The sequence below is a fragment of the Aedes albopictus genome, chromosome 3, assembly GCF_035046485.1.
Source record: "Aedes albopictus strain Foshan chromosome 3, AalbF5, whole genome shotgun sequence".
Classification (NCBI taxonomy): Eukaryota; Metazoa; Arthropoda; class Insecta; order Diptera; family Culicidae; genus Aedes; species Aedes albopictus.
In genome coordinates this window covers 359,437,318-359,463,523 of record NC_085138.1, presented here as the reverse complement: position 1 = coordinate 359,463,523, position 26,206 = coordinate 359,437,318, and the positions used below count along the sequence as shown (strand labels likewise).

At 38.4% G+C, this 26,206-nt stretch overlaps 1 protein-coding gene across 1 annotated transcript; it reads left to right on the top strand.

Annotated features, from left to right (window-relative positions):
- Positions 1–223: 223 nt before the first annotated feature.
- Positions 224–26,206, top strand: LOC109408711 (aquaporin AQPAn.G). The gene is made up of 4 exons (XM_019682072.3): positions 224–631; positions 25,066–25,316; positions 25,373–25,747; positions 25,803–26,206. Exons 1-4 carry the CDS (start codon positions 523–525, stop codon positions 25,956–25,958), a joined length of 891 nt encoding a protein of 296 aa, XP_019537617.2. The 5' UTR covers positions 224–522; the 3' UTR covers positions 25,959–26,206.

Sequence of the window (26,206 nt, the reverse complement as noted above, 5' to 3'; positions counted from 1 at the left end):
CACTAGCAGGATAAGAGGTTATTCAGAATATTTGAATTACGACTGAACTAAAATTGGATTGCATTGACTTCACTCGTACCATTCCCATTTCACCATTTCATCCCATCGTCCCCTGCGTACGCGCCCGCTCCGTGAAACCGTGCGTCGACGCTGCGCCGCCGCGACGCCTTGACCGCCACCGACGGCACCGGTTCAAAACAGGGGAAACACAATTTCCTCTGCAGGGCATGCCATCTGCGATCGTTAGTTCGCCTCGCACTGGCGCGCAAAACGGTCGGTCGTGCTCTTTAGCTTCGCATCCATCCCCGCGTAACTAAGCCACGCGGCATTGGTCATTGGTCATTTGACTAAGTACGTGCGAGTCGTGTTTGACTTTGAATTGCTGCAGCAACTTGGTGAAACGTTCGTTACGCGCAGCGCAACGCAAGGTGGTCGTGATTCTGTGGTGGAGGCGTCAGCGGTGCAACGAGAAAGTGGTGCATTCCACGAACAACCGGTTTTCCGAAGTGTGCAAAATTAAAAATGTCTACAAATCATCAGAATGGGAAAGATGCGCATCTGTCGATGCCGGAGCAGCACTCGAGGGGCGGCGGCGACGACGACGGTGGGAAAAAGGGCCAATCGTTTCTCGGTAAGGATCGATAAGTGGCGACTACGCAGAATCGCGAGATTTGGGCTGTTGTTGTTGGTTGGTTAGGGCTGGTGCACTGAACGTTTGATAAAAATAAAAACAAGTGCGATCGGGGTAAAATGTAACCTAGTGGAAAAAAAAAACTAATAGCCATGTATTTGTATTTAAATAGTGTACATGTAGCTCGTTGTATATGGACGTATGCAAAATTAAGCTAAAAACTATGTACATATTTGTAATTGAATAGCTCGTTTTATATGAACGTGTGAACAGGTGAACATTCAAACTCAAATGATAATTATCGTAACAAGAGGACAGTTAAATCTTTATTATAGTGATTTTGAACTCGTGTGCTCAAAAATAATGAATTATAACTAATTTTCGAATAGTTTCCATGCCGTTATTACGAGTAGTCATGGAAATAGTGGCGCCAGTCGTTTAAAATTGATATAAGTGCCACGACGTAAAGGTTCTTATCCTGTTACAATCGAGGAAAACTTTTCGAAAAACGATTTTACAGGCTAAACATTTAAAATCTCATTAAAAGTAAAAATTTCACTTAAAAAAATCAAAAGCTGATATAAATAATATGAACAAAAAAACGTTCCATAAACAAATCAAAAAGCGTACAAGTGTCAAAGTTTTCATAAATAATTATTTTTTGAGTAAGAAAAATGTCGAAAATGCAAAAAATATATCAACAAAAACATTCAAAAGTACATTTTCCACATTTAACCCTTATGTGGCCGACAGGGTACCTGCCCAAGCAGCACCTGCAACATCATCCAAAATGTGGCTTTCTATGCTTTGGTATCAAAGAGCTGCACGCAACTTCAATCTTGTCAGTTGAGTTGCATTTAAACTCCGAATATCGTTAAGTTGCAGCTTTTCATAGGAATTACAAAAAACATCGTATTTGCCATCAATTTATGGAGGCGGAGCTAACATATTCCTCACAAGTAACAATACAATCAGCTTGCATTAAATGCGCTATGTAACACACATGAAACATCTTACTGTGGTTTGTTTGTTCAGATTAGGTTCCAAATGTGTTACGGAAAACTTGCGCGTCTTTTCATTTTAACAGCTTTCTAACTTGTGACAAAGAAGATACAATGAAGTAACGCGTAACTTCAGTAGCTTTTACGGTGCGTTGAGCCGCAACTCTCTCACAGAGCTTCTGGTGTAGTATGTAAGGTGAGTGGTTAATACTCCTGGTGACCATGGTTCGAGTCTAGGCATTTTTTTTTTCTTTTTTTTTATCAATCCCCCTAGCTCAAGTTGCATAACGATTTTAAATTTGCGCTTTTTGCGTTTCAAAGGAGAAGCAATTATGTTCTGTTGTCCTTAATACAAACAGTGAATAAATTGCACTGATGTTGCTGGTACTGGCTTTGAAACAAGTCGTGTTGCTTGGGCGGGTACCCGGCGCCCATTTAAAAAGCACGGTGTAGAAAAAAGCAAAAAGTTTGTCGGACACATAACGGTTAATAAAAATTGAAAAGCATTTGTCAAGTGAGAAACTGCAATGCGTAAAAAACTAAATTTTTAATCTGTGGAGCGAATCTGGTGTGATAGTTAAAGCCCGTTACTATCACGCCGAGAACCTGGGATCGAATCCCACTCCAGACATATCACAAAATGTGTTCTTTTTTGGGAAGAGAAGTAAAGCCTTGGGTCCCGAGATGAACTAGTCCCGGGCTAAAAAATCTCATTAAAACAGACAAAAAACAAAAAATAATAAGTTTGTAGTAATGAGCGATAAACGTAGGGGAAGACGGGGTAAGATGGACCACCTGCAGTTCAGCATAAAAATGCCGTTTTCTATAAACTTTCACCTAGTACTCTGTTCAAATACAGGATATTTGTCATTTTGAGCCATTTTGTGCAATGTTAACATTGAAATTTTCAAAACAAAGATTTTGCTTCATGATGGTGTATTTGATCTTATTTTGTCGCATATAACCTTAAGGATTTTGATTTGGAAAAACATTTTCAAACAAAAAAAAAATAACCCGTTCATAACATACCAGGAATGTTAACAAAGCATAAGAGGAGCAGGAATGAGATTGAAAAAAAAATCGTTAGGAGCAAGGCTCATAAATAAAATCTACCCGAGCGGGGCAAAAGCGACCGCCTCAAACGAGGTAAGACCACAGAGAACAGACATTTAAGCACAGAGAACAGACATTCAAGCTCGAACAAAAATACGTCGAAATCGTGTGTAAAGGATTTAAGTGTACCTCAGCACCACCAACGGAGACTGCTCCACATATAAAGTCGATTTGACCCCACGATGGCAGTGTTCATCGTTAAAATACACTAGCCCACAAAGCGACTCGAGCGCCACACGGCCAAAAACGGCGAGCACTGGAAACAAATATGACAACACAACAATATAAGTGATGGGACGCTAGCGCCGCGCAACGGGAGCATAACCACATACTCTGATATGACCGTTACAAAGTTTTACACAACGCAGAAAGCGAAGATAGACGTCTGTTCTCTGTGGTAAGACGGCCACCTCCCAGTTCATAGAAATATATAGCTGCACCCAATTTAACGAAAACTGTTTGTTTAAAATATGCCATTGCACATATATAAACTCATGTTTGCGTTGTTTGCGCTGGACGTAACCAGTAACAACATTTTTGTAATAATAATGTGTGTTAGATTATCCATATATACAGTACATGCCCCAATAAAAATAATAAACGGTAACCCTCGGACAATTATGTTAACCAATTTTCATATTCCAACATATCTACATTCTGACGCACCGCAATTGCGTCGATTCGGTTTCAGGCAAACAATAGATCCATAAATTTGCCAACAACAGACGTTATTTGGCTGACGAGAGTTAGTGAGTTCAGGAAACAAGTAATTGGCTGGTTAAAAAACATTTATTTATGGGAAATTTTGATTTATTTATGCACTATTTAATTTGCTTATGTAACTTTTGTAGTTTATTATAGCATCCACCCCTTATTGGAAATTTCTAAAATTTTCTGGAAAAAGTTGCTTTACATGTGTTGTTTATATTTTGGAAATTTTACCAGGAATTTCTCCTCGAATTCCTCAGGAATACCAGATGGGGTTGTGTAGAAAATCCTACTGGTATTGCTTCAAAAATTCCTCCAAGGGTTTCTTCAGTATTTTTCCTGGGACTCCTCTTGGGAGCCACCTTGAGCTTACACCAGGAATTTCATCTGTGATTCGTTGAATCGCTCATGGATTTTTGAAAGAATTAACCTAGAATTTTCTTTTGATTATTCTCTAGGAATGCCTTGCTAGGATTCCTCCAGAGTCTAGAAATTCTTCTTGTGGTTCTTTAAAGAATTGCTCCATGAATTTCTCAAAAAAAATCTCTTGGCATTCCTCTGCGCAATTGTCTACGATTTTCTTAAACAGTTTCGCGAGGATTATCTGTCAGATTTATTGTTGGGATCCCTACATGTATTATTGAAGGGATTCCTTCAGAAATTCCTGCTGTAGTTTCGCCATGGATTCTTCCAGAATTTCATTCAGAGACTTTTGGTATTCCTACTGGAAATGCTCTTGAGGTTCCTTTGGGTCTTTCTGATGAGAATGTTTCAGGATTTCTGCTGGAATTCAGGGTGGTTATTGTCTAAAAAGTCTTGCTGGGAACCCTCAAGCAATTCTTAGAAACTATTAGAGATAGGAATTCTTGGAAGAATCCCAGTAAGAATTTTTGAAGGTATCTCTAGAGAAATTTCCAAACAAATACATGGATAAATGATTTTCTCTATAAATCAATGGAGAATTTACAACGGGAATTGCTGGAAGAATCCTAGCTAGAATACCCGGACAACTATCAGCAATATTTTTTAGAGATAATCCTGGGGGAACTCTTGGCTAAATCCCTGAAGGAATCACAAGAAAAAATATTGTAGGAAACCCTGCAGGACTTATTGGAGGAACATCTCCAGCAATTCAAGCGAGTATTCTGAGAGGAATTCCTAAAAAAAAACCTTAGAGAAAACCGCAAATGAAGTGACAAGAGAAACTCCTGGAGTAATACATGCAGAAATCTCTTGAAGAATCACAAGAAGAATATCTGGTGGAGAAATCCCAGCAAGCATTTCTGAAGGAGCATTCCTGCTGGATTTCTAGGTGAAATAACTGGAAGAATTTAAGTGATATTTTTGTTCAAATCTCAGAACGAATTCACGAACACAACCTTGAAGCAAATCATGAGCAAATCAGAGGAGCAATTCCTGAAGAAATTTCAAGGGGACTCCCTAAATGAATCCCTGGAGGAAATCCTGGAGGAATCCCAGCAGAAATTTTCAGAAAATCCCATTAGGCATTTCTAGGGAAGTTTCAAGAGGAATATCGTGAAATTTTTTCGAAGAAGTCCTCCTGGAAATCCTTCAAGGATGCCTGATGAAATTAATCTAGAGATGCTTGCTGGGCTTACTCCAAATATTTCTTCAAGGATTCCTAATCCTTCCTTTGATTCCCGCAGAATTTCTCCTGAGATATCTATGGAAATTCCACTTGTGATTCCTGCAGAGATTTTCCCACGGATTTCTTTGGGAATTTTTCTTGAAATACCAGCAGAAACTTCTGCTAAGATACATTCAGAAATTGCTGGGATTTTTCAAGTACGTCCAGATGGGATTTTTTCCAGTAATGGCTTTTGGGAGTCCTCCTAGAAATCTTTCTTTAATTGCCTATGAAATACTGGGAAAACTTAAAAATTAAAAGACACAGAATGTGGATTAAATGGCAAATTCAGAGACGAAATTGTGAAAACAAATGTCGCTTTCTGGTGGAATTCGAACCCACGACTCCGTATTCGTTAGACCGGCGCTTTAACCAACTAAGCCACAGAACAGGTAATGATTCTGCGGAATAGAAAGCCAAACTGACTTCGAGCCCACACCATCAAAACTCCTGTTTTCACAATTCCATCTCTCTTTCGACTTAACACGCTCACGGTTGTGCCTTCTAATTAACCGCTATATCCCTTTCGAGACGGAGCGCATAAAAGTGAAATTTCCATACAAATTGCTCAAATTTGGCTCTCTAGAACTCTTATATTTCACAAAAAAGCAAGAATTATTTTTCCTCATTTGAAAGAATTACGCTTTATCTTTCGATTTCTCGCATTGACTACCTGGATAAATCGGAAATAAAAAAAATATGCGACAGATAAAACTTTTTCATGTTTTACCGTTTATGCCCACTTTTTGTTTACTTTTTTGTGGTAAATTTCACAGGCAAAGCAAACAAAAGTTTGTTTGCGCACATACAAATATAAGTAATGGCTGAATTATTGAAACAGTTTACATCACATAAAACAAAATCTACATAGATGAAAAAATATGTAAAACTGTTACCGCTCAACAGCACAATTGTGCTGGTTCGTCACGAAAGGGATATGCCCGACTAACTTTTTTGTTTTTTTTTCTACACCGTGTTTTTCAAATGGGTGCTGGGTACACGGGTACCCTGTCGGCCACATAAGGGTCTACCATTACCAGGTCTGTGCCTTAGTTGGTTGAACGCGATTTTTTCACAATTTTATCTTTCAATTTGCAAATTATTCAACATTCTATGTCTTCTAATGTCCAAGTTTTTTTTTAGTACGTTAAGTCGTACCAACAAATTGGTACAAGCCTGTAGAGGTCTGGTTCTGGTGGATTCCATCACAAACTCCCTAATGAATCCCAGTAAAACTCCCTAATGAACCCAGCAAGAATTTCTAAAGTAATTTCACGTGGATCTTCAGCAAAAACACCAGTAAGGAATTTTTGGAGAAATCTTTGTGCAATTCCTTGTGAAATCACAGCAGAAATAAATGAAGATATCTCTGGTGGAATAACGGTACGAATTTCTGCAGGAATCTCAGCTGTGCTTGCATAAAAAATTCCACCAATAATTTATGGAGAAGAACTTTTGAATCACTTCAGGAATTAAAGTGTAGAATTAGCATAAGTACAGTAATAAAACAGTAATAAAAATGAAAAAAATAACTTCAGGAATTACTTCTGTGATTTCTCCAAGGACTGATCCAAAAAATATTTTGGAAATAACTGTGAATTAAAATGCTGACTCTGTTGCAGTTGGAGCGTTACTCCAAGAAGAAGAAGAAGAAAAAGATAAAGCAGCAGGTGCACTTCATCACAAAGAAAAAATCTTAGAACACTCGAAAATTATCAGAAATTCCTAGAAATAGTTAAAACAAAAAAAACCTTTTACATATAAGGTATCGTTCACAAAGGCACATAACTCCTAAAATGTAACAAATAGATTGCAGCAAATGTAAGTAATAGTTTATTTGGCATTTTCAAAGTTGTGTCCTATCCACGTTTTTTTCCCTTTCGACGTTTTGGCATTCGAAGTTTTATTTTTCGACATTTTGTCCCAAAACACCGGAATTAAGCATGTAACCCTATGGACGGACAAATCCGTTAGTTTCTAAACGGTCAAAAAATTATAAAAACAATACTCGATGGTAAAGGTTTAAGTTTAAATGGAAATAAACTAAAGCCTCTTATTATGCCTATTATTTTTATGCACTTTTAATTTTTGTACCTTTTTTATGCCCTGTACTAAAAGAGAGACTCAGAACCAATATTGTGCATATTTTTTTTAATAATGACGGTAACTATTGCAACGGTAGCCACACAGATCGAAAAAAGAGTGTAAAATTCTGTGACATATGATGCATATGATTGGAGCGTGGGATATCACAGAATTTTACAAGACATATCATGTAAAAGTCATAAAATATCATGTAAACTTCCATGATATGTCATGTAATTCAGCATGACTCTGAGTATTTACATGACATATAACACAAATTTACATGATATATCATGTAAACCATAATAACACTAAGTTTACATGACTAAAATGAGTAAATATCATTATTTTTATCTGTGCAGGGGAAGTTTATAGAGTACAGCGAAGGGAGGTTACAGGGACCTTTTAGGGGGTCCCAAGGAGTTTCAGCGGGACACCAGGAGATCTCAGGGGGGGGTTCTCAGAGGTCTTCGAAAGATAGTTTCGGCAGTTTCCGAGGGTCTCGCGTGCGTTACATGTGTTCCGAGTGGGCTTAAGGGGATATCGGAGGCATTCCAGGAAGTCTCAGAGCATTTTAGGCTGGTTTCAGATGCGTTGCGTAGGCTTTTTTTTTGGGGGTTTCGGAGCGTTTCAGGTGCGTTACATGGCGTCCGAGGGGGTTTAAGGGGGATTTTGGAGGCATTTCTGGAAGTTTTAGAGCGCTTGCGGCGGGATTCAGAGGTGTTATGGAAGCGTTACGAAGGAGTTTCGGCGAGATTCAGAGGCGTTTCGCAGGCCGTTTTGGGCAGTGTCGAAGGTTCTCAGATGCGTTACATGGAGTTCGAGGGGATTTCAGGGGGACCTTGAAGGCATTTCAGGAACCGAAGTAACACACTTGTCACAGAAGAGTCACTGCGGCCCAGGTTTAGTTGCTCAGAAGTCACTGTCACTTACTTCTAGCAAGTAAGAGTTTATTTGTTAGACGTAAGTCACAGTGACTCCTGCGCAACTAACACCTGCGCCGCCGTGACTCTTCTGTGAAAATTGTGTTACTTGGGAAGTTTCGGAGGATTTTCAGAGACCCCATCACTGTATCTTTTGAAACGCCCCTGAAATACTCCTCGATTTAAATGTGTTCTTGAAACTCACTGATATGACCCTGACCTGAAATGCCTCGAAACGACGCTCAAACTCCCGTAATCACATTGAAACTCCCTTTAAATCATCATAATCAATTAGAAACGCTCTGAAACCCCTTTAGACGCTTTTAATAGGCTCCATAAACCCCCTGAAAAGCACCTGAAAACCACTTGAAACGCCCCTGACATGCTATCAAACGCCCCGAAAACCTCTAGGAACGCTCTTAAAATGTTCCTTAAACACCCTGAAAATCTCTAAAATGACTCTGAAATACCTTTAAACGCCCCTCAAACCCCCTGTAACGCTTTATGAAGGCTACTGAGATCCCCTAAATTGCCCTTAAAGTTCCTTGAAACGTCCCTGGAACGACCTTAATACTATTGAAATGCCCCTGAATTTCCCGTAATCCCATTACAACGCTAACAGTGTGAAGAATTGGCGTAAGGTAAAATTCACGAATGAAAAGAAATTAAAAAAAAACAACGCTAACAAAACCTGACAGACCGCCTTAAAAGGCTACTCAAATCCCCTGAAACAACCCCTTAAAACAACTATTGAAGCCCCTTCTTACCCCCTTTTTTAAGGCTCTCTGGGAATTTTCTGGAAACCTTCTTAGCCCCACCCAAATGCCCAGGTGCAAGACCTGTTCTCGCGAACTAGATTCCCTATTTAAGGACAGACTTGTTAGAATCCCAAAATGGCCGCCACAATGGTCGACTTTGGCACCAACACACTTATTACAAGTGAGCAAAAACAGAAAAATAAAATGCACTGTTGTTTGAAGCTTGCTTCTTGAGATTTGTGCGTCAGAAGTTCTGATCAAGGTTCTGATGCACTGTTCAAGCGGTATCTCAAAACGTTTTTCCGTAAAGCCGAAACCTAAATTATGCATAAATTGCCTTCTTTTTATGCTTCTTTTAATTTATGCACCGCCAGCCATGTGCATAAAAAGAGGTTCCAGTGTAGAGTGATTTTGATAGTGAAAAGAAGACCTTTAGAATAATCAGTAATCCAAAATAAAAATATGTAAGCTTTGTGCTATGTCTTCCCCAAGCTATTGGACTTTGAACATTTGCTTTCACTTATCTAAATGCTTTGACATCCATGCACGCAACAGAAAGGCATGTTTGCTAATTCAGATTTCAATTGCAAAAAGAAATCCACGTGCTCCGGTGGGAGTCGAACCCACGACTCTCAATTCGATAGCGCTTCTTTCCTCCAAGCTACGGAGCCACTTGACCATCTCTGGCCTATCAAAGCGAAATTTTCAGCGAACTAACTGTCATTCTTCATCCTACCCGACATGCATTCCAAATGTTTTTATTTTAACACGACGTCGTGCCGATGATCTCGATTTTATTTTACCTAGAGACCTGCCAGTGCGATCGCGGCAAAATCTGCGTGAGTGATCCTCTGTTAATCGGTCAATTTTTTTTAGTCATATTGATCAGCTTTTATGCAAAAACGCACGCTGGAAAGTATTGATTTGTCAAAAACTGTAAACGCTCGGCACAATACGTTATCAAGTCCTTGGTTTTGTATGAAATGGATTTTAGTTTTCATAACGTAAAATTGTTTTTAAGTTACATTGTGAGTTCGTCACACCTCACCTTAAAGTTCGCTAGTAATGCATTGAAGTTCGAGCGATGCTCATTCTTTGGTTCTCTTCCAAATCCGTCATACAACACCTTAGGGCACGTGATGTGGGTTGTTTATCCAAAAATGCGCATTTCACCCCGATTCCTCATCCCCAGATTCTTATTTTGGAAGAGGGCCAAACTAATTGTCTGTTGTTGTTGTTGTTGCCGACAACGACGACGTCTTCGACTGGGAGGCGCGACTCGGTCATAACAAAGCATCAATTGAAGCTAATTTTGGGTGCGACGAGAAAGAACTTCTGCTCGGTGAACGAATACGACGTGACCGGAGTGGATCTTACGAGTTATGCATCGTTATTACATGGTAATGAGATATGGTGCACGATATGCGCAGCGCAGCGCTGTGAAATACCGAGACATGGAACCTAATCTCACATGGGAAAGCCATGCGATGAGTGTGTTATGAAATTGATTTAAAGTAAATTGATATACACTTACTTAGACTTATGATGCTTGTTGACGCAAACTCGAGTGCATAATGCCACTTTGAAGAGACTTCTCTTTCTCTGTTTGAACACGTGCTCGGCCCATCCAGAGTGCAAAACAACAGTTATCAAAACAAGTTTAATCACCAAAACGAGCTTTTTGCAAGCGACTTGCAGTCGTCGTCGTCGTCGTTTTCGTCATCATTACATACGTGTAGGTATGTAACGAACGGACATAACAATTGGAGTCGACGAGAGGATGAGACGCGGCATTGTCGCTATTGACATTATCGCGCGAGATAGGATTTGTCTTATCGGCGACGGATGGAGGCGCCTGCCTCTCGTTTACCAACGGCATTCATAATTAGATTGTGCCGCCTCCACACAATGATGGGAATAATGAAATTCTTGGTAAAAATGTTTTACTTGACTCCATTAAGACATAAAACAATAAAAAGAGCAATTTCCTAGACCTACCTCTGTCTCTACCCGCAACCATGTACTTCAACTTGGTATAGTTCCTCTTCAGAGGAACATAAACCTACTGTACTGTCTTACGGTCGTAGCTGGGGTAGCTGTTGAGATATTCCACGTAGCAGACAAACTCTGGAGTTTGCGTACACGTACCAATGCATGTAATAAAAGCTTCGCATCAAAGCCGTTTTTGCCACCTAAACAGGTTCAACTGCCCTTAGTGCACCGGCGGCGGCCGGCCGCCGAACGTCACTGGCAGACGAGAGGGGGCGTCACGATAACAGTTTGCCGAAATCGATCGGTTCGATTCGGCATCAACCTGCTAGATCTGATTGTGGGGGATATTTTAGGCAATCGATTACGTCCGCAAGCCCGGAATGATGGTCAATGTCTGCTGGGGATTGTCCTCCAACCGCGCGGTGATTGATGAGTTCAGCTCAGTTCAGACGCAATTCGGCATCCGGCCAACATCCATGGGAATCACCCTATCAGTGGGAAAATTGTCTATTCATTTCTGACGGCGACGACGACGACGCGACTCTCTCATTGACATTGTAAGGTGTACATCCGTAATCCCAGGATCTTCGACGACTGCCACGATAACATAGCAAAGCTGTTTGTCAGTAGCACACACAGGCGATTTTGCTGCCCTGTTGAGTGTTGAGCTGCCATATATTCACTATGATTTATGGTCATTGCTACCTGGCGAGAGTGCTTGCTAAGTGCCGTAAAAATCTCGACACTTCGGAGAGGTGTACACTAGGGCAGTTCAGCTTTCAAAAATGTTGAAAATTCAAAGCTCCCATGTGTTCATTACAATCCTTAGTGTAAAACTAGAGGCCTGTCAATTTTTCAGCCATTTCGGTGGTGATTTAATGGTGGCCCAAGAGCAAAATAGGTTTGTATGGGAATTACTATGGAGAATTTTCAAAAAAAGTTCTCCGCGTTGTAGAGCATTCACACATGGATCATGTCATTAGGTCAAAGTCAAATTGAATTCTTCAGATCTCAATGATGAATTTTGCCGAAGACCGGAACTAATTTCGACAATCGGCAAAAAAGTTATTTAACAAATTCTCACTCGAATGCGTATCTTCATACACGATGTCCTGCAAGGTTTGCAAGAAGCTAGCACGCATACTATGATTGCGTGTTAAACGTGTCGGTCAAGCTGTGGTCTTCTGTTCAAGCGTGCATGGATGAATATCGATTAACAACTTCTTTTTCGTGAGTCGAAATGAGTTGCGGTCTTCGGCAACATTCATCTTTGAGATCTGAAGAATTCAATTTGATGTTGACCCTATGACTTTATCCATGTGTTAATGCTCTACTGCGTTGAGAACCTTTTTCGAAAATTCTTCATAGTAATTCCCATATAAACCTCTTTTACTTTTGGGCCACCATTAAATCACCACCGAAATGGCTGAAAATTTGACAGCACTCTAGTTTTGCAGCAAGGATTGCAATGAATATACGGGAGCTTTGAATTTTCAACATATATGAAGTCTGAACTGCCCTAGTGTACACATGCCCCTTGGTTGGACACGCGTTGATACTGATAGTCAGTCGGTAAGGTGTACGGAACCTAATTACTTACGAGTGTCCTTTAGAGAGGCTTGTGGGGTAAGCAATATTTTTCCCTGAGGAAGAATGCGCAAAACTGTATGACTGTAGTCGAGTTTCAATCAAGTTATTATCATGGCAACTGCGCAACACCTTAACTCGTCTGCTGAGGAATATATTTCACACGCTTTTCTAGATAAACTTACTTGGATAGATAGTAGGCTACAATTCGCTTTTCTGAATCTACACCGAATGAAGCACCCTTCCCCACCCGAACTCGGTTTAGGACCTATCGCTTCCTGTTCCACTGGTCGTGTACGACACATGCCACAGAGTTGCCGTTTTTTTTGCTGGTTCTCTACTGAACATCCTATCGTTGTTACGGTATCCAAGCGACGTGGTCAGCCCAACGCATCCTGCCTTGTTTTATCAACTTCACGATATCCTCTCTTCTGTCAGGCTCCGATTTTGTCAGCTGTTTTCCAACAAGGAAAATTAAAGTGTGTTTCAGTTAGCATTGCCATTTTATAATCAACATCAATTCAGTTGGGGTCTCCAGTTAGCCTAGTGGTTAAGGCTATGGATCGCCAATCCGGAGACGGTGAATTCGATTCCCGTTCCGGTCGGGAAAATTTTCTCGACTCTCTTGGCATAGTGTATCATTGTACTTGCCTCACAATATACAATTTCATGCAATGGCAGGCAAAGAAAGCCCTTCAATTAATAACTGTAGAAGTGCTCAAAGAACACTAAGTTGAAGCAAGGTAGGCCAAGTCCCAGTTGGAACGTAGAGCCATAAAGAAGAAGAAAAGCAATTCAGTTGATGTATTTTGGCATCGCATAAAAATTACTAAAGCGAACTATGCCGCTCCACAGGAATCTTCACACAATCTAACACTTTACACCTGGCATCCATGCAACAAAGCGTGAACTCCTTTGCCAAAAATAAACATATCTCAACAACACTTCGACATCCGCGTGACTTTGTGCAGGTGCAGAGGACTCAACAAACGATTGCAATCACCATTTCTCTCTTTTCCTTCACATTGACCTGCAAACTGACGTAGCAGGTGCCATTGTCGCCCAAAAGATCATCAATACTCACACACTGAAGTTGCCTGTTGGACCCAAGCAGCTATCTCATTGGTTCCTTGCGAGTTCAGTCTTGCGATACTGGAGAAGCATACCTCCTAAAGTTTGGATATCTTCAGCAATTCCTCCTGGGATTCTTCTAGAAGTTTTTGCTGGTATTCATGCAGATTTTTTTTCAAGGAATTGCTACAGGAATTCCTCTAGAGATGTATCCGGAAATGTCTGAAGGGATATCTAGAATTACTTAGCGGAACTATCCAGGATTCCTTCAGGAATTACTGCGGGGATTTTTCCAGAAATTTTTCCGAGGATTCATCCAAGGATTGCTTCGGGGATCCTTCTATGGATTTCTTAAAAAATATCTATTAATATCCTAACTTTTTTCTCTAGCAATTACTCAAACAATGTATCCAGGAATTTTTCCTGGGATTTCCCTAGGATTCCTCTTTTCTCAGGGTTCTTCCAGAATTTCCTCTTGATATTTCTACAGAAAAATTCTTGAGGGAAATTCTCCTCCGTGAATCTCTCCAGGTTTTCTCAAGATAACAGTAACTTCCTCGGAACTTCCTTCAGAGGATCTCTTCAGAAGTTTTCTACGAAAAGTTAAGTAGGAGATTTCGGTTGTTATTCCTCGAGTTATTCCTCCAGAAGCTCTTCCTGGAATTTCAACAAAATTTAATTATTTTTATTTTCTCATTCTCCCAATCATTTACAAAGGTAAAAATATGATTCTAATTTATCGACCGTATTCTATAATAACTTGATGATTTTGTGGCTATATCGGTCTTTTTCTACTCATAGTATAAGGGAGTAGAGATCAAAGTGGATAATGAAATGATAGATATGATAGAATTCGCTAGGTAGCGAACAAGTGTGAAATTTTTTATATAAGGTGAAATTAGGCAAGTAGGCCATGTATTGAACGAATACATCGAATGCGTGAAACTTCTGCCGTGCGACCTGTGCTTTTAAACAGATCGGCTTGGTTGGTAGTTCATACCACCTTACCAAGACTGGCAAAAGTTTCAGGCACCCGACTGCCTATGTATTGTTCTGTTTTCATCACAAATTCTATCGATCGGTAGCTTTTTCGGAATTCGCACTCCGTCCATAGGGGTTTGCCTATATCGCGGCGTGTTCTTCCTATTAGCTTTTTCGATCTTATTGTATAGAACACTTTTCTTTTTAAGCCAAACTTTGTATATCATTCTAATTTATCGACCGTATTCTATTAATAAGTTGATGATTTTGTGGCTATATCGGTCTTTTTCTACTCATAGTATAAGGGAGTAGAGATCAAAGTGGATAATGAAATGATAGATATGATATCATATCTATCATTTCATTATCCACTTTGATCTCTACTCCCTTATACTATGAGTAGAAAAAGACCGATATAGCCACAAAATCATCAAGTTAGAAAAAATATGTGTATATCTTCTCAAAAAATCCTCCATGGATTCATGTAAAAAATTATCCAGGAATTTCTGCAGAAATTCCTCCAGCGATTCCTTCAGAAAACCCTCCAAACATTTTTTTAAGAAATTCTGTTGGAAATGCCTTTGGAGACTTCTCTGGGAATTCCTTGATACATTTTTATGGAATGCTTCCAACATTTTTCTAGAATTACCTACCAGAAATTTCTAAAGAAGATTTTTTTTAGGAAATCTTCCACCGACTTCTACAGAAGTTTTTTTCTAGGAATTTCTTTAGATTTTTTTATGAAACATCTTCATAAATTTGTCCTAGAATTACTTGAACAAATCTTCTTTTAATTCCTTCCGAAATTGCTCCATGGTTTCCTTCAGAAATAACTTCCAAGAATCTAAAAGTATTCGATTTTAAAATCTACCATACTTTCTACCATAAAGTCCGCCTACGGTTTCTTCTGAATTTCTTCCTGGGATTCATCCAGAAATTTCTCCAGGGTTTCTTCATATATTCCCTTGAGAATTTCTTTGGGAATTCCCCTAATAGTTCGTCTAGGTAGATTGCCGTGTGTTCCTACTGAAACTCCGCCCAACTTTAAAAATTCCTGTAAAACATCTGTTTACAAAATCCATTGGAAATATCTTCAGGGATTCCTTCAGAAATTCCTACAAGTAGTTTATTAAGAAGTCCGCCAAAGATTTGATCGGGAATAGCTATGAAAAATCCATTGAGAATACCCGCAGGAATGAGTTCAGAAATTGCTTCAGGTATTCATCCAAAAAATCCTGTAAGCATTCCTCCAGAGATTCTTGCATTACATATTACTTTCTGTGATTCAGACAGGACTTCATCGAAAGATTCCAGCAGGAGTTCATACAGAGATTGTTCCAGAATTTCCTCCATGTATTTCTCAAAAAATGTCTCCAGCATTTCCCCTATGCATAGATCAAACAATTTCTGCACTTTTTTTTTTGAGAAATTCAGAAACATTTCCTAGGAATTCCAACGGGAACTCCTTTAGATTCACCTCAATTTTTTTTTTCTAAGGATCTATACACAGAAGCTTTGAAAGATGTTTCTTTTGATATTCTCATGGCATTTTCTTTAGAAAAACGTAAAAATATCGCTCAACGATTACTCTTCAAAAATCCGCCAAAAATGTTATAAGGATTTTCAGGGAAATTCCTAAACATTAAAAAAAAACCTCCATCAACTTTTATTTAAAATCCCCCCAAATTTTTCCGTAGAGTTTCTCCAACAATTTCATCAGCAAGTTGTTCAGATGCTCCTCCTGGGATTCCTTCAAAAATTTCCTTGGGGTTTCTTTATTAATTCCTTAAGAAATTCATTCAACACTACTTCTTGAGACTTCTACTGGGAGGTTTCTTCAGACGTATCAGAGTTGTCTTCAGGAATTTCAGCAGGGGATTTCTTCAAAAGTTTTTCCAATGTATGTTTAGGAAGTTCTTCCAAAAAATCCATGAAGATTCTTTTAGGAATTCTTTCATGAATTAATACAAGATTTCATTGAGAAATTCCTTCATGAATTCAAGCAGAAATTCCTACAAGGATTTTTTTTTTCTAGAAATTGCTCCTGCAATTCCATCGGATATGTCTCCTGAGTTTCTTTTCGAGAATCCTGAATTAATTGTTTAAGATATTCTTCTTCAGGGGTTTTTCAGAAGTTTTTCCTGGAAATGCACAAAATTATACTGGAAGAATTGTTCTGTAGGGGTTTCTAAGGAAATTCCTGATGATTGTCTAAAGGAATCCTTTGGAGATTCCTTATTTTAAAAGTTCCTGAAGTAATTTCTGTGTTAACTCAGGAGGATTTCCTGGATAAATGTCTGTAAGAGTACCTGAAGAAACTCCTTAAGATATTCTCCTTAATTGTTTGCAAAAAAACATCAGAAACTTCTGGAGGAACTATGGAAGTAACCCCAAGTAAAATAAGCTTGAGGGATGTTTACTTGGAGTTGAATATTTTTACTTGCAGATATCCGAATCCCGTACAGGATCTTTTGAAGTAATCTCTTAAAAGATGTCTGCAGAAATTTCAGACAAAAGTACGGGTGGAATTCTTGAAAAAACCCCTGCCCTCTACAAGTTTCTAACGGATTCTGAAGTAATCCTTGAAAAAAAAATGCTGGAGATAACTCGAGAGGAATTATTCTAGGAATTCTTAGAGGAATGTCTCATGTAACTTCTGATGGGATTGAAACACAAGAAAAAAATCTGAAGCAAATCTTGCAAAAGTAAAAATAAAATCTCGAGGAATTATTAAAAGAAGCACTGAAGAAATTTCTAAAGGTATATTTTTTTGAAGAAATTTTTGAAAAATACCTGGTAAAACCTGACAACATTCTGCAGGTATGTTCTGCAGTATAACCGAATTTCTTGAAAAATTATTTGGAAAATGCAAAGGAATAGATCCTGAAGTAATTTCTGCCGCAACTTCTGAGAGAATATTTGGAGAAATTTCTGAATTATCTTCGGAAAAATTTCTGATTCTTCCGGAAGAATCCCCTGATTTTTTTTCTAGAGAAATTTCCAAACAAATGCCAACAAGCAAGAGTCTCTGTAAAGAAAATTCTTCTAAAACTGCATGTTTTAAAGGAGGATTTCAGGAGAAATCCCATAAGAATTTCTAGAGAAAATTTAAGATTAATTCCCCGATAAACCCCAAATAAAAGATTATGGAGAAAATTCTGATGATATTCCTAGAGGAATCCCTTGAGAATTATTGACATATATGAAGGAAAATATGCCCAAAATTATGTAGAAATCCTTGAAGGAACTTCCTAAAGAATCCCTTTAGGATTCGCACCAGGAATTTTGGAAGGATTTTTTTTTCAAACCCGACTTTAAAAAAAAATTGTTAATGAAGGCCTGGAGGAATTCCTGAAAGAACCTGTGAACTTGCACAGAAAACCATGAAGAGGAACGCAGGTCAACCTGAAGGAATCTCTAGAAGATTTCAGTATGAAATCATTCTTTGAAATCTAGTTAGAATTCTTTTTTATGCAAATTCCGAAAAAAAATGATAAATCCTGAAAGAATTACTAAACGAATTTCTAGCGATCGGCGTCGGTGGTGTAGTGGTAAGCATGGTTGCCTCTCACCCCAGTCGGTCGGGGTTCAATTCCCGTCGAAGCCGATGGGATTTTCTGAGACATAAAATCCGTGATCACGCCTTCCCTCGGATAAGAAGTAAAACCGTAGGTCCCGGCCCATGTGTTGATGGTTTCGATATGTAGGGTCCTCAGGTGTGGTGGCTGTCTCCCTGGGGCATCGGAATTTAAGGCTTAGCTCCTAGACCCAGCCGACGTAAAACACAACTGGCGCCGAACGGTGCTAGTTGGCCAGAAAAAAAGAAGAAAAAGAATTTCTAGCGGTGTCTCTGAAGGTAATCGTAAAGTAAAATTTTATTAAGCGCATGGGAAGAAATAGCTTCTAAAAGTATTCTTGGGGGAATGTCTAGCACTGCTGGTAGAAATTTCTTTATAATTCCAAAAGGAGCTCGTGGAGCATTCTCAGAAGCAACTTCTGGAGGATTCTCAGGCGGGACCCATGAAGGTTTTCCGGATTGAGCTCTTGAAAGATTGATCTCCTGTTTGATTTTTCACAAGGAGCTCCTGAAGGATTTCCAGAAGGAAGTCTTGAATGATTCCAGGAAGGAATTTTACCCAGAGGATTACCCAAAGGAACTCTTGAAAGTCTTCCACAAAGTATAGCTGAAATTTGGAATCTTTCTGGATTCTTTCAAGAGTCCTTTACGCTTATTTCTTAGAAGCTCCACCAGGAGTTCCTTCCGGAAAACCGCAGTGTTTCCCAAGACTCCACCATGAGCTCTTTCGGAAATTCTCCATAAGTTTCTTCCGGCAATTTTCCAGGAGTGTCTTCCGGAAATTCTACAGGAGTCCTCAGGAGCGCTCCTGGAGTTCCTTCCTGGAATCCATAGGAGTTCTATCAGTAAACCTTCAAGAGTTACTTCCGGAAATACTCTAAAAGTTCCCTTCGGGAATTCTCCACGAGTATCTTGCATTAATTTTCCGGGTGTCTCCAGGTGTCCTCCTGAAGTGCTTTCCGAGAATCCACAATAGTTCTTTTCGAGAATCTTCCAAAAGTTACTTCTGGAAATCTTCTAAGAGTTCCTTCCAGGAAATTCCCCAGGGAATCCCCGTTTGGAATCCCTGGAGCAATCCTCAAATGGAATTTCTTTGGAAGAATACACTGATAAAGTTTCTCCATTAGGAAGGAGTAGTTTTTATGGATTTTCTCAGAAGTGTAATAGAAGTTTCATGGGATTTCAGTGGAAATTCCGGGGGCTCAGGGAGCTTAAGGTAAAACTGAAAGCATTTCCTCATTTTTTGGTTTTTGATTTTTTATTTAAACAGTGCTTCAAAAACGGTTTTTAAAATCGGGTTCCATACACACTTAAAGGAAGGATCAAGATATCTCCTGGTTTTTTCTCGGTGGATTTTTTTTTTCGTTTTTCCAAAAACCATTTTTTTTTTTTAATTTAGTTCAAAACAGTTTTTTTTTTGTAAAAATGGAAATCATTTGCCACAACGAAAAAAAAATTGTAGATACCCAAATCCTTCCTCTAAATGCAACTGAAAGCCGATTTTGAAAATATTGCTTCGTTATTTAATAAATAAAAAACAAAAACCAAAAAATGAGGAAATGCATCCGATTTCGCCGTTTAGGTGATTTCGCAAAATTTTAAATGGAATTTCATGAGAATTGCAGCAAATGTGTATCAGGGATATTACAAGAGGGCTTCAGAGGTACTTACAGAGGTCAAGGTGTGTTTCGGGGTTTCAAGTGGTTTCGTTGGTCTTTGAAGGTCTCCAGGGATGTTTAAGAGAGGTTTCTGGGGTCTTCAATGGAGTTTCAAAGAGATATCGGAGATTATCATGAAGATTTCAGGATGGGCCAAGTAGTTTCAAAAGTTTCAGGATAGTTTCAAAGTATTCCACAAGCTTTCAGAGAGACTTCAAGGAAGTTTCATTGGGCTTAAAGGGTTTTAAGGAGGTTTCAAAGGGCCTTCAAGGATACTGCAGGTTGGTTTCAGAGAAATTTTAGGGGGCTATCATGAGGGTATCAGGGGGGCTTTCAGGTGATGGTTTTCCAGAGGGGTTAAGTGTTTCAGGTGGGATTCTGAAGCCAACCCGAGCGATGGGTAACTAAGAAATTCACAGGTTTTAGGACTTTAAGAGAATTAAGAAAGGTTTACTTTGGGTTTATTGAAATCTGTCCAGAAGCCCCCGGAATTCGCCTGTAATCGCTTGAACCCCAAAACCTATAAGCAGTAGGTAATTTATGAGCTTCCCCATATGTTTTTACAACTTATTTTTCCTAGGTTTGTTTTATTAATAATCCAATGAGTATTCGTATCCTTTTTCTTGGAGTTTGAATAGTTTGATCTGCAATTATATCATACGAGCACCAGAATTTGAAAAGGACAAAAGAAAAATCACTTTTTCACAAAGTTGTGGATCGTATTCAATCATTCTTACGTCACTTCAGAATATTTTCGCCTATATATTTTGATCGCATTACAAAAAAAAAGAGTGACTTTCCAAGCTTCACTAGATCGTTATTCAGTTCGAATTCATTTCGGAATTTATCCGTTAGTCCCCCATTGTTTGAAAGTAATCATTTCTTCAAAATATATTACATCATTTGTTCTTTTCTATTATTTCAATTAGCATTGTGATGGACAACTATTGATCTTCTGGGGAAAATATGCGATTGAATTTTTACAAAACTTTAAAATTAAAATGTTTTATGAATGTGTTGAAAAATTCTAGAGAATCTTATGGAACTAATTACAGAGAAATAAAAGAGATCATTAAAAAAATGTTAGAGGGCTGCTGGAAAATCCCTAAACTCCAGGAAGTGTTTCTGAAAAAAAAAGTTTAAACTAAACTAGTTGTGGCGAAAGAAAAAAAAAACAGGAAATATCTTTAATGAAATTTAGATATTTTTCTTGTCTTTATTAACGTGGCTTTTTTGTCCTAGGTGAGGTCGCCACGATTTTAGATATTTGTTTCGAAGAACCTGAAATGCAATATCTAAGCATTACGCAAGTCGAATTCCAAGTAAAATTTACCAAGAAAATTTTTAAAAAATTCGATGAAACACGAAAAACTATGCCATTTTTGACTCGATATTTTTATTTTAGTTTTATATCAAAAATGGTTTGTTGGATTGAAATGATATCTTCATAGATGTTTAGGGATATTTGGAACATTAAAAAAGAAATACCGTAAAATGGGGTGTTAAGGGACGGAAATTTTTTTCGTCCCCATTAATTCATGGGTTCTATTTCTTAAAACGTTAAGGAAAAGCAGTCCGATCATTGTCTTGCTGCCTGCTACGCATATATATTACAAAATTTGACGATTTCTTGGAGAAATTGAAAATATTTAACAAAATGTGCGAATTTTTAGAAAAAATGAAAATGGGGTGTTAAGAAACTTAAGGGGATAAATGTAAAAGTTCTTATATTTCAAAGAAAGATAAAAATTGATTTATTGTAAACAGTGACTGAAATGTTTCTTGAACATCGCCGAGAAAGATAATCATAGTACTGAAGGTGCAGAAACAGTTTCATTGTCATCTAAGTACCTTTGTATATGAGTTTTTTTTTGTTAAAGTCTCGAATCTGAAAAAATACCGTCAATTGTACCTGGATGGCTTCAATTTATTACAAATACATTATTCACAGTTACTATTTAGGGTTACCAAATTGAACAGTTCAGACTGACCAACAGATTGTTAACTAAGGATGTATGTATATTGAACGTTTTTTGTTTACATAAAAACTCTTTTATATTGAAATGTTTCATATGCAAGCATCATTAGATGGCCCAATGTGTAAAACACAGTTTACAGTGTAAACTGTGTCTTCAATGCTGATATTTCTACTCAGGAGCAACGCTGATAGGTCATATTTTAGATGTTGAGATATTATAGCAACCATGTGTCATGTTCACAAATACTTGCGTTTGTAAGAATTACTGACAGTCTGGTTTACAAAATATATGGAATAAGTGAGCATATTCCACATTTTCAAAAAGCTGTCACGTTTTAACGCCAATAATTGATAATAGTTAGACAAGAAAACAGATGGAAAATCTATTTTGTAGAATACGCCTTCGTCAAAACATAACATAACACCTTAAGAGCAAAAACTTCTGTAAATTGAGGACTACAGCGGCATTGAGTATAAACATTTGATCAATTTTCTTATTATATGATCAATCTAACACTTGTTTTTAAAGATCAATATTGTATCAGTAGAATTTATCTTCCATAGCAACTGTTGGGACGCTTATGACCAAAAATAAAATCCGTAATATGTCATTCAGAAAAGTTATTGTTATACAATGAATAAATTGTCTAAAAACTTCGTGATACAAATGAAAAGGTTATATGAGAAATTTCATCCCCTAACACCCCACCAGTTTATGAAACTAGACTTTTTTCTCAAAAATTGTCGGTGTTCGAAAACCACTTTAATAACATCAAATATTTTACCCTAGTTTCGTTTGAAATTAGTTGTAGAACACCTTACGAATACTCACAAATTTTTCCTATTAATATTTCTCACCTTACAAATGAATGTTTCAAGGGTAGCGAAATTGAGAGAAACCAATGCCGTTCTATTTTTGATGTCTAGTGTCCAGTAAAAAGCGTATTTTTATGAGTGGTAATCCTTATAGTATACCTTTCATTCCAACACACATTTAAAGCGAATTTGGAAGTAGTGAATCAATTTTTAAACGGCTTAACGATTTTTCAAAGTAGTATGTGAAGATGAATCCCTTAACACCCCATGAGTTCTTAACACCCCATTTTACGGTACACTGAGAGTAATATTCATATTGGATCTATGTTAGATGTAACATAATTTCAATTTTTCAAAAACCTTATCCTTCGATTTTTTACTATTTTTCTGTGAAAGCTAACTCCCAGCCTCAAAGTTGCCTAGGATGACCAGATGCTTCCAACTATTTTTTATCGAATTTAAATTTTTCTTCGATTTTTTTTTTCTACTGTTTTATAGTTTTTATCAAAAAAGCATCCATTATTTCTCAGCTATTTGAATTTAAAGACGGTCTTGAATAATGTTCAACAAAGTCCCATTTGTTTTCATTTTTTTTTTTATTTTGCAGTAACTTAATTATGGTTGGATGTAGGAAAAAAGTGAGTTTTTTCAAAACTTTGTGGAAGAATATTGCAATACAAATAGCTTGAAAAATATATTCAGATAAAAGCTCATACACGCAGAAAAATAAATTGTAAACACAATTAAATTCTAGTTCAAATCAACCGATTTTTCCATTTACTATAGCGACAAACTGATTTCTAGTTTAAACTGAACTGTTCCATTTGTTTGATAATACAAATATTTTCATTTGTCGAAATTTTTGACAGTTTGTTAAAACAAACAGAGATATGGTTTTTTAAACATAAAATAATTGATTAATTCAAACGACTGCACTTTTGCCACTAACAAACCCGGAATGTGATTGTTTTGGTGACGGCAGCAACTGCGGCAGCTCGGAAATCTATTTTTAGATCGTCGGTAAGCGGATGGCGAGGAGAACGACTAGAAAAAGACAAAAAAGGCGAAACCGATCAACTTTTTGTGGATGCTGTCGTGAGTACCTGCGCGTTATCCATCACGGCCAAAGCTGCACTTGGAAGTTGGCGTGATGGATTTGCTGCACCTTCTTCGCTGTGGCGATGTTGGGGTAAGCATTTTATAGATGTGTGAGTGCTTTCGGACCATGTTTATGGTTTTTATTTTGTTGAAACAAATGAAATTTTTGACATTATATGAAATGATGGAAATCGGTTGTTTTTATCAATAAACTCTGAATGAAAACAATTAAATATAACTTTGGAATAAGTAAATTCTCAGTTTGAAAATCAACCATGCGTTTTATTGTTTTAAACAAGCGCCATTTTTCTGCGTGTATATGAGCAAAATTTCATTTGAATTTAAGGACAAACGTCTTGAAATCCCGCTTCAACAGTTCATCAGAACTTCAAACGCACAAATCTCAAGAAGCAAGCCGCAAACGACAGTGCATTTTATTATTCTGTTCTTGATCACTTGTAATAAGCTTAAAATAAGAAGACCAGGTGCGCTGGTTTTGTTTACGAGGAAATTTGTGCGCTCGAAATCGTGAGTAGGTGCCAAAGTCGGCCATTGTGGCAGCCATTTTGGGATTCCAACAAGTCTGTCCTTAAGAGGTTCGATTCCCGGTCGGCCCAGGAACTTTTCCTAATTGAAATTCCTTTGAGCATAGAGTATCTGCGTTCTTGCAACAAGCTCTTAGTTAAGAATATGAAAGTGCATATAGAACACTAAGCTGATACGCAGACTTTGTCCCAGTTAGGACGTTACGCTAACAATGAGAAGAAGTGGAACTGGCACACTGTTTGATAACGGAAGGTATCTGATAACATACTCTCAACCGCATTGTTTTCTCTTTAATATACTAAACACTGATCACTATCAGTACAAATCGTCTAATATAAAAGAGATGTACCCAAACGTTTCGACGACTCTGATTGGAATCAGTCAGAACAGCAAACGAACAAATTAACATGGATATAGTAGTTAATCTAGGCAATCCCCTTCAATAAACATGGATAACCGCTTAAAGCTATCAAGGCTGATTACACTTTGAACTTCCGTAGATGAGGGTTTTCTCTGCACGTCATAGCTCATACTTCATACCGAATATTGGCATGTAGATGGCGCCTCCCTCAAAGCTTCGAGCTGCTTATCAAACAATTTGCGCAAACGCAGGCATACGCTACACATACTATCAATTAAGTATGGTCTTTGCCATGCTTCTTGTTCCAGCTGGTGATACTTTCCAAGCATTTTGGTTATCAACTTTAGTCAAGTTCTTAAGATAACAACTTTAAACCATGAGTCTTGAATCAATCTTAGATTACCTAGGAAGTACGTCATCTAAATTATCACGCCGCAGTTCCACAGCGCCCAATGCCCCAGCACTACCTGCTGCATTCATTCAGGCGCACCGAGTTTAATAAATTTCCTCATCCTTATGGCTCTCTTCGATAGGTACCGGTCACAACGCACGGGATGTGGTATCAATCTTCTTGGCGGAATTTAGTGGCACCGCGACGCTTATGTTCCTGGGATGCATGTGCTGTGTAACCGGTTTCGGGAATACGCCTACTAACGTGTCCGGTGGAATCGGGTTTGGCTTCACGGTGATGATGGCCATCATCACATTCGGTCACGTTTCCGGTGCACATATCAATCCGAGTGTGTCGATTGCAGCGCTGGTTTATGGACTGTTGAATATTCCGGTGAGTTTTAACCACTATTTAGTCAGAAACAATCTTTGATAGAAACGTTCCCTCAGATGTTCATCCTCTATCTGATCGCTCAATTCCTGGGAGGCCTATGCGGTTATGGTTTGCTAATGGCCGTTACCCCTATGAAGTTGTTCACCGAAGCGCTGGAAACCGGAAATGGGGCTTGTGTCACCGCACCACATGACGATCTCAGCACATGGGAAGCATTCGGAGTGGAATTTTTCATAACCGGAATTCTGGTTTGGACGTGCTGTGGGTTGTGGGACCCCCGGAACAGTAAATTTGGAGAAGGTTCTCCGGTGAAGTTCGCGCTGATCGTTGCCGGGATTTCGATTGCTGCTGGACCGTACACTGGGGCGAGTATGAACCCGGCTAGAACCCTGCCGCCGTCGGTATGGAATGCAAGCTACAAATCTACTTGGGTGAGTTTGTTTGATATCGAACCTCTGGCTGTTGAACTAAATTGTCTTTTTTTAGATTTACTTCATTGCTCCACCGCTGGCCGGTATGGTAATGCCTCTGATCTACAAGTACGTCTTCCGGCGAGAGGCTCCTCAAGATAAGCACACGGCAATGATCACTAGGACAACGGAACAGATCAAAGCTAGTATCGTAGAACAACATCGTTTCTAAATTTGAGACAAATCTGATGAAACCTACTGGGAAGTCGAACCACAAAAAGTCTGCTCATATTTAGGTTAAGTAACGTGATAAACAACTAGGATAAGCTATTCTCATTTGATGATATTGAAACCCATATCGGTAAGAAATTATAATAAGCAAGTTTGGCTTTTTATATAATGAAAGATTGTGCTTGATTTTAAATGCAGCTCAATTTTAAGGACTGTGAAAATCTAAATAAAAATAAATCAAATAACTTA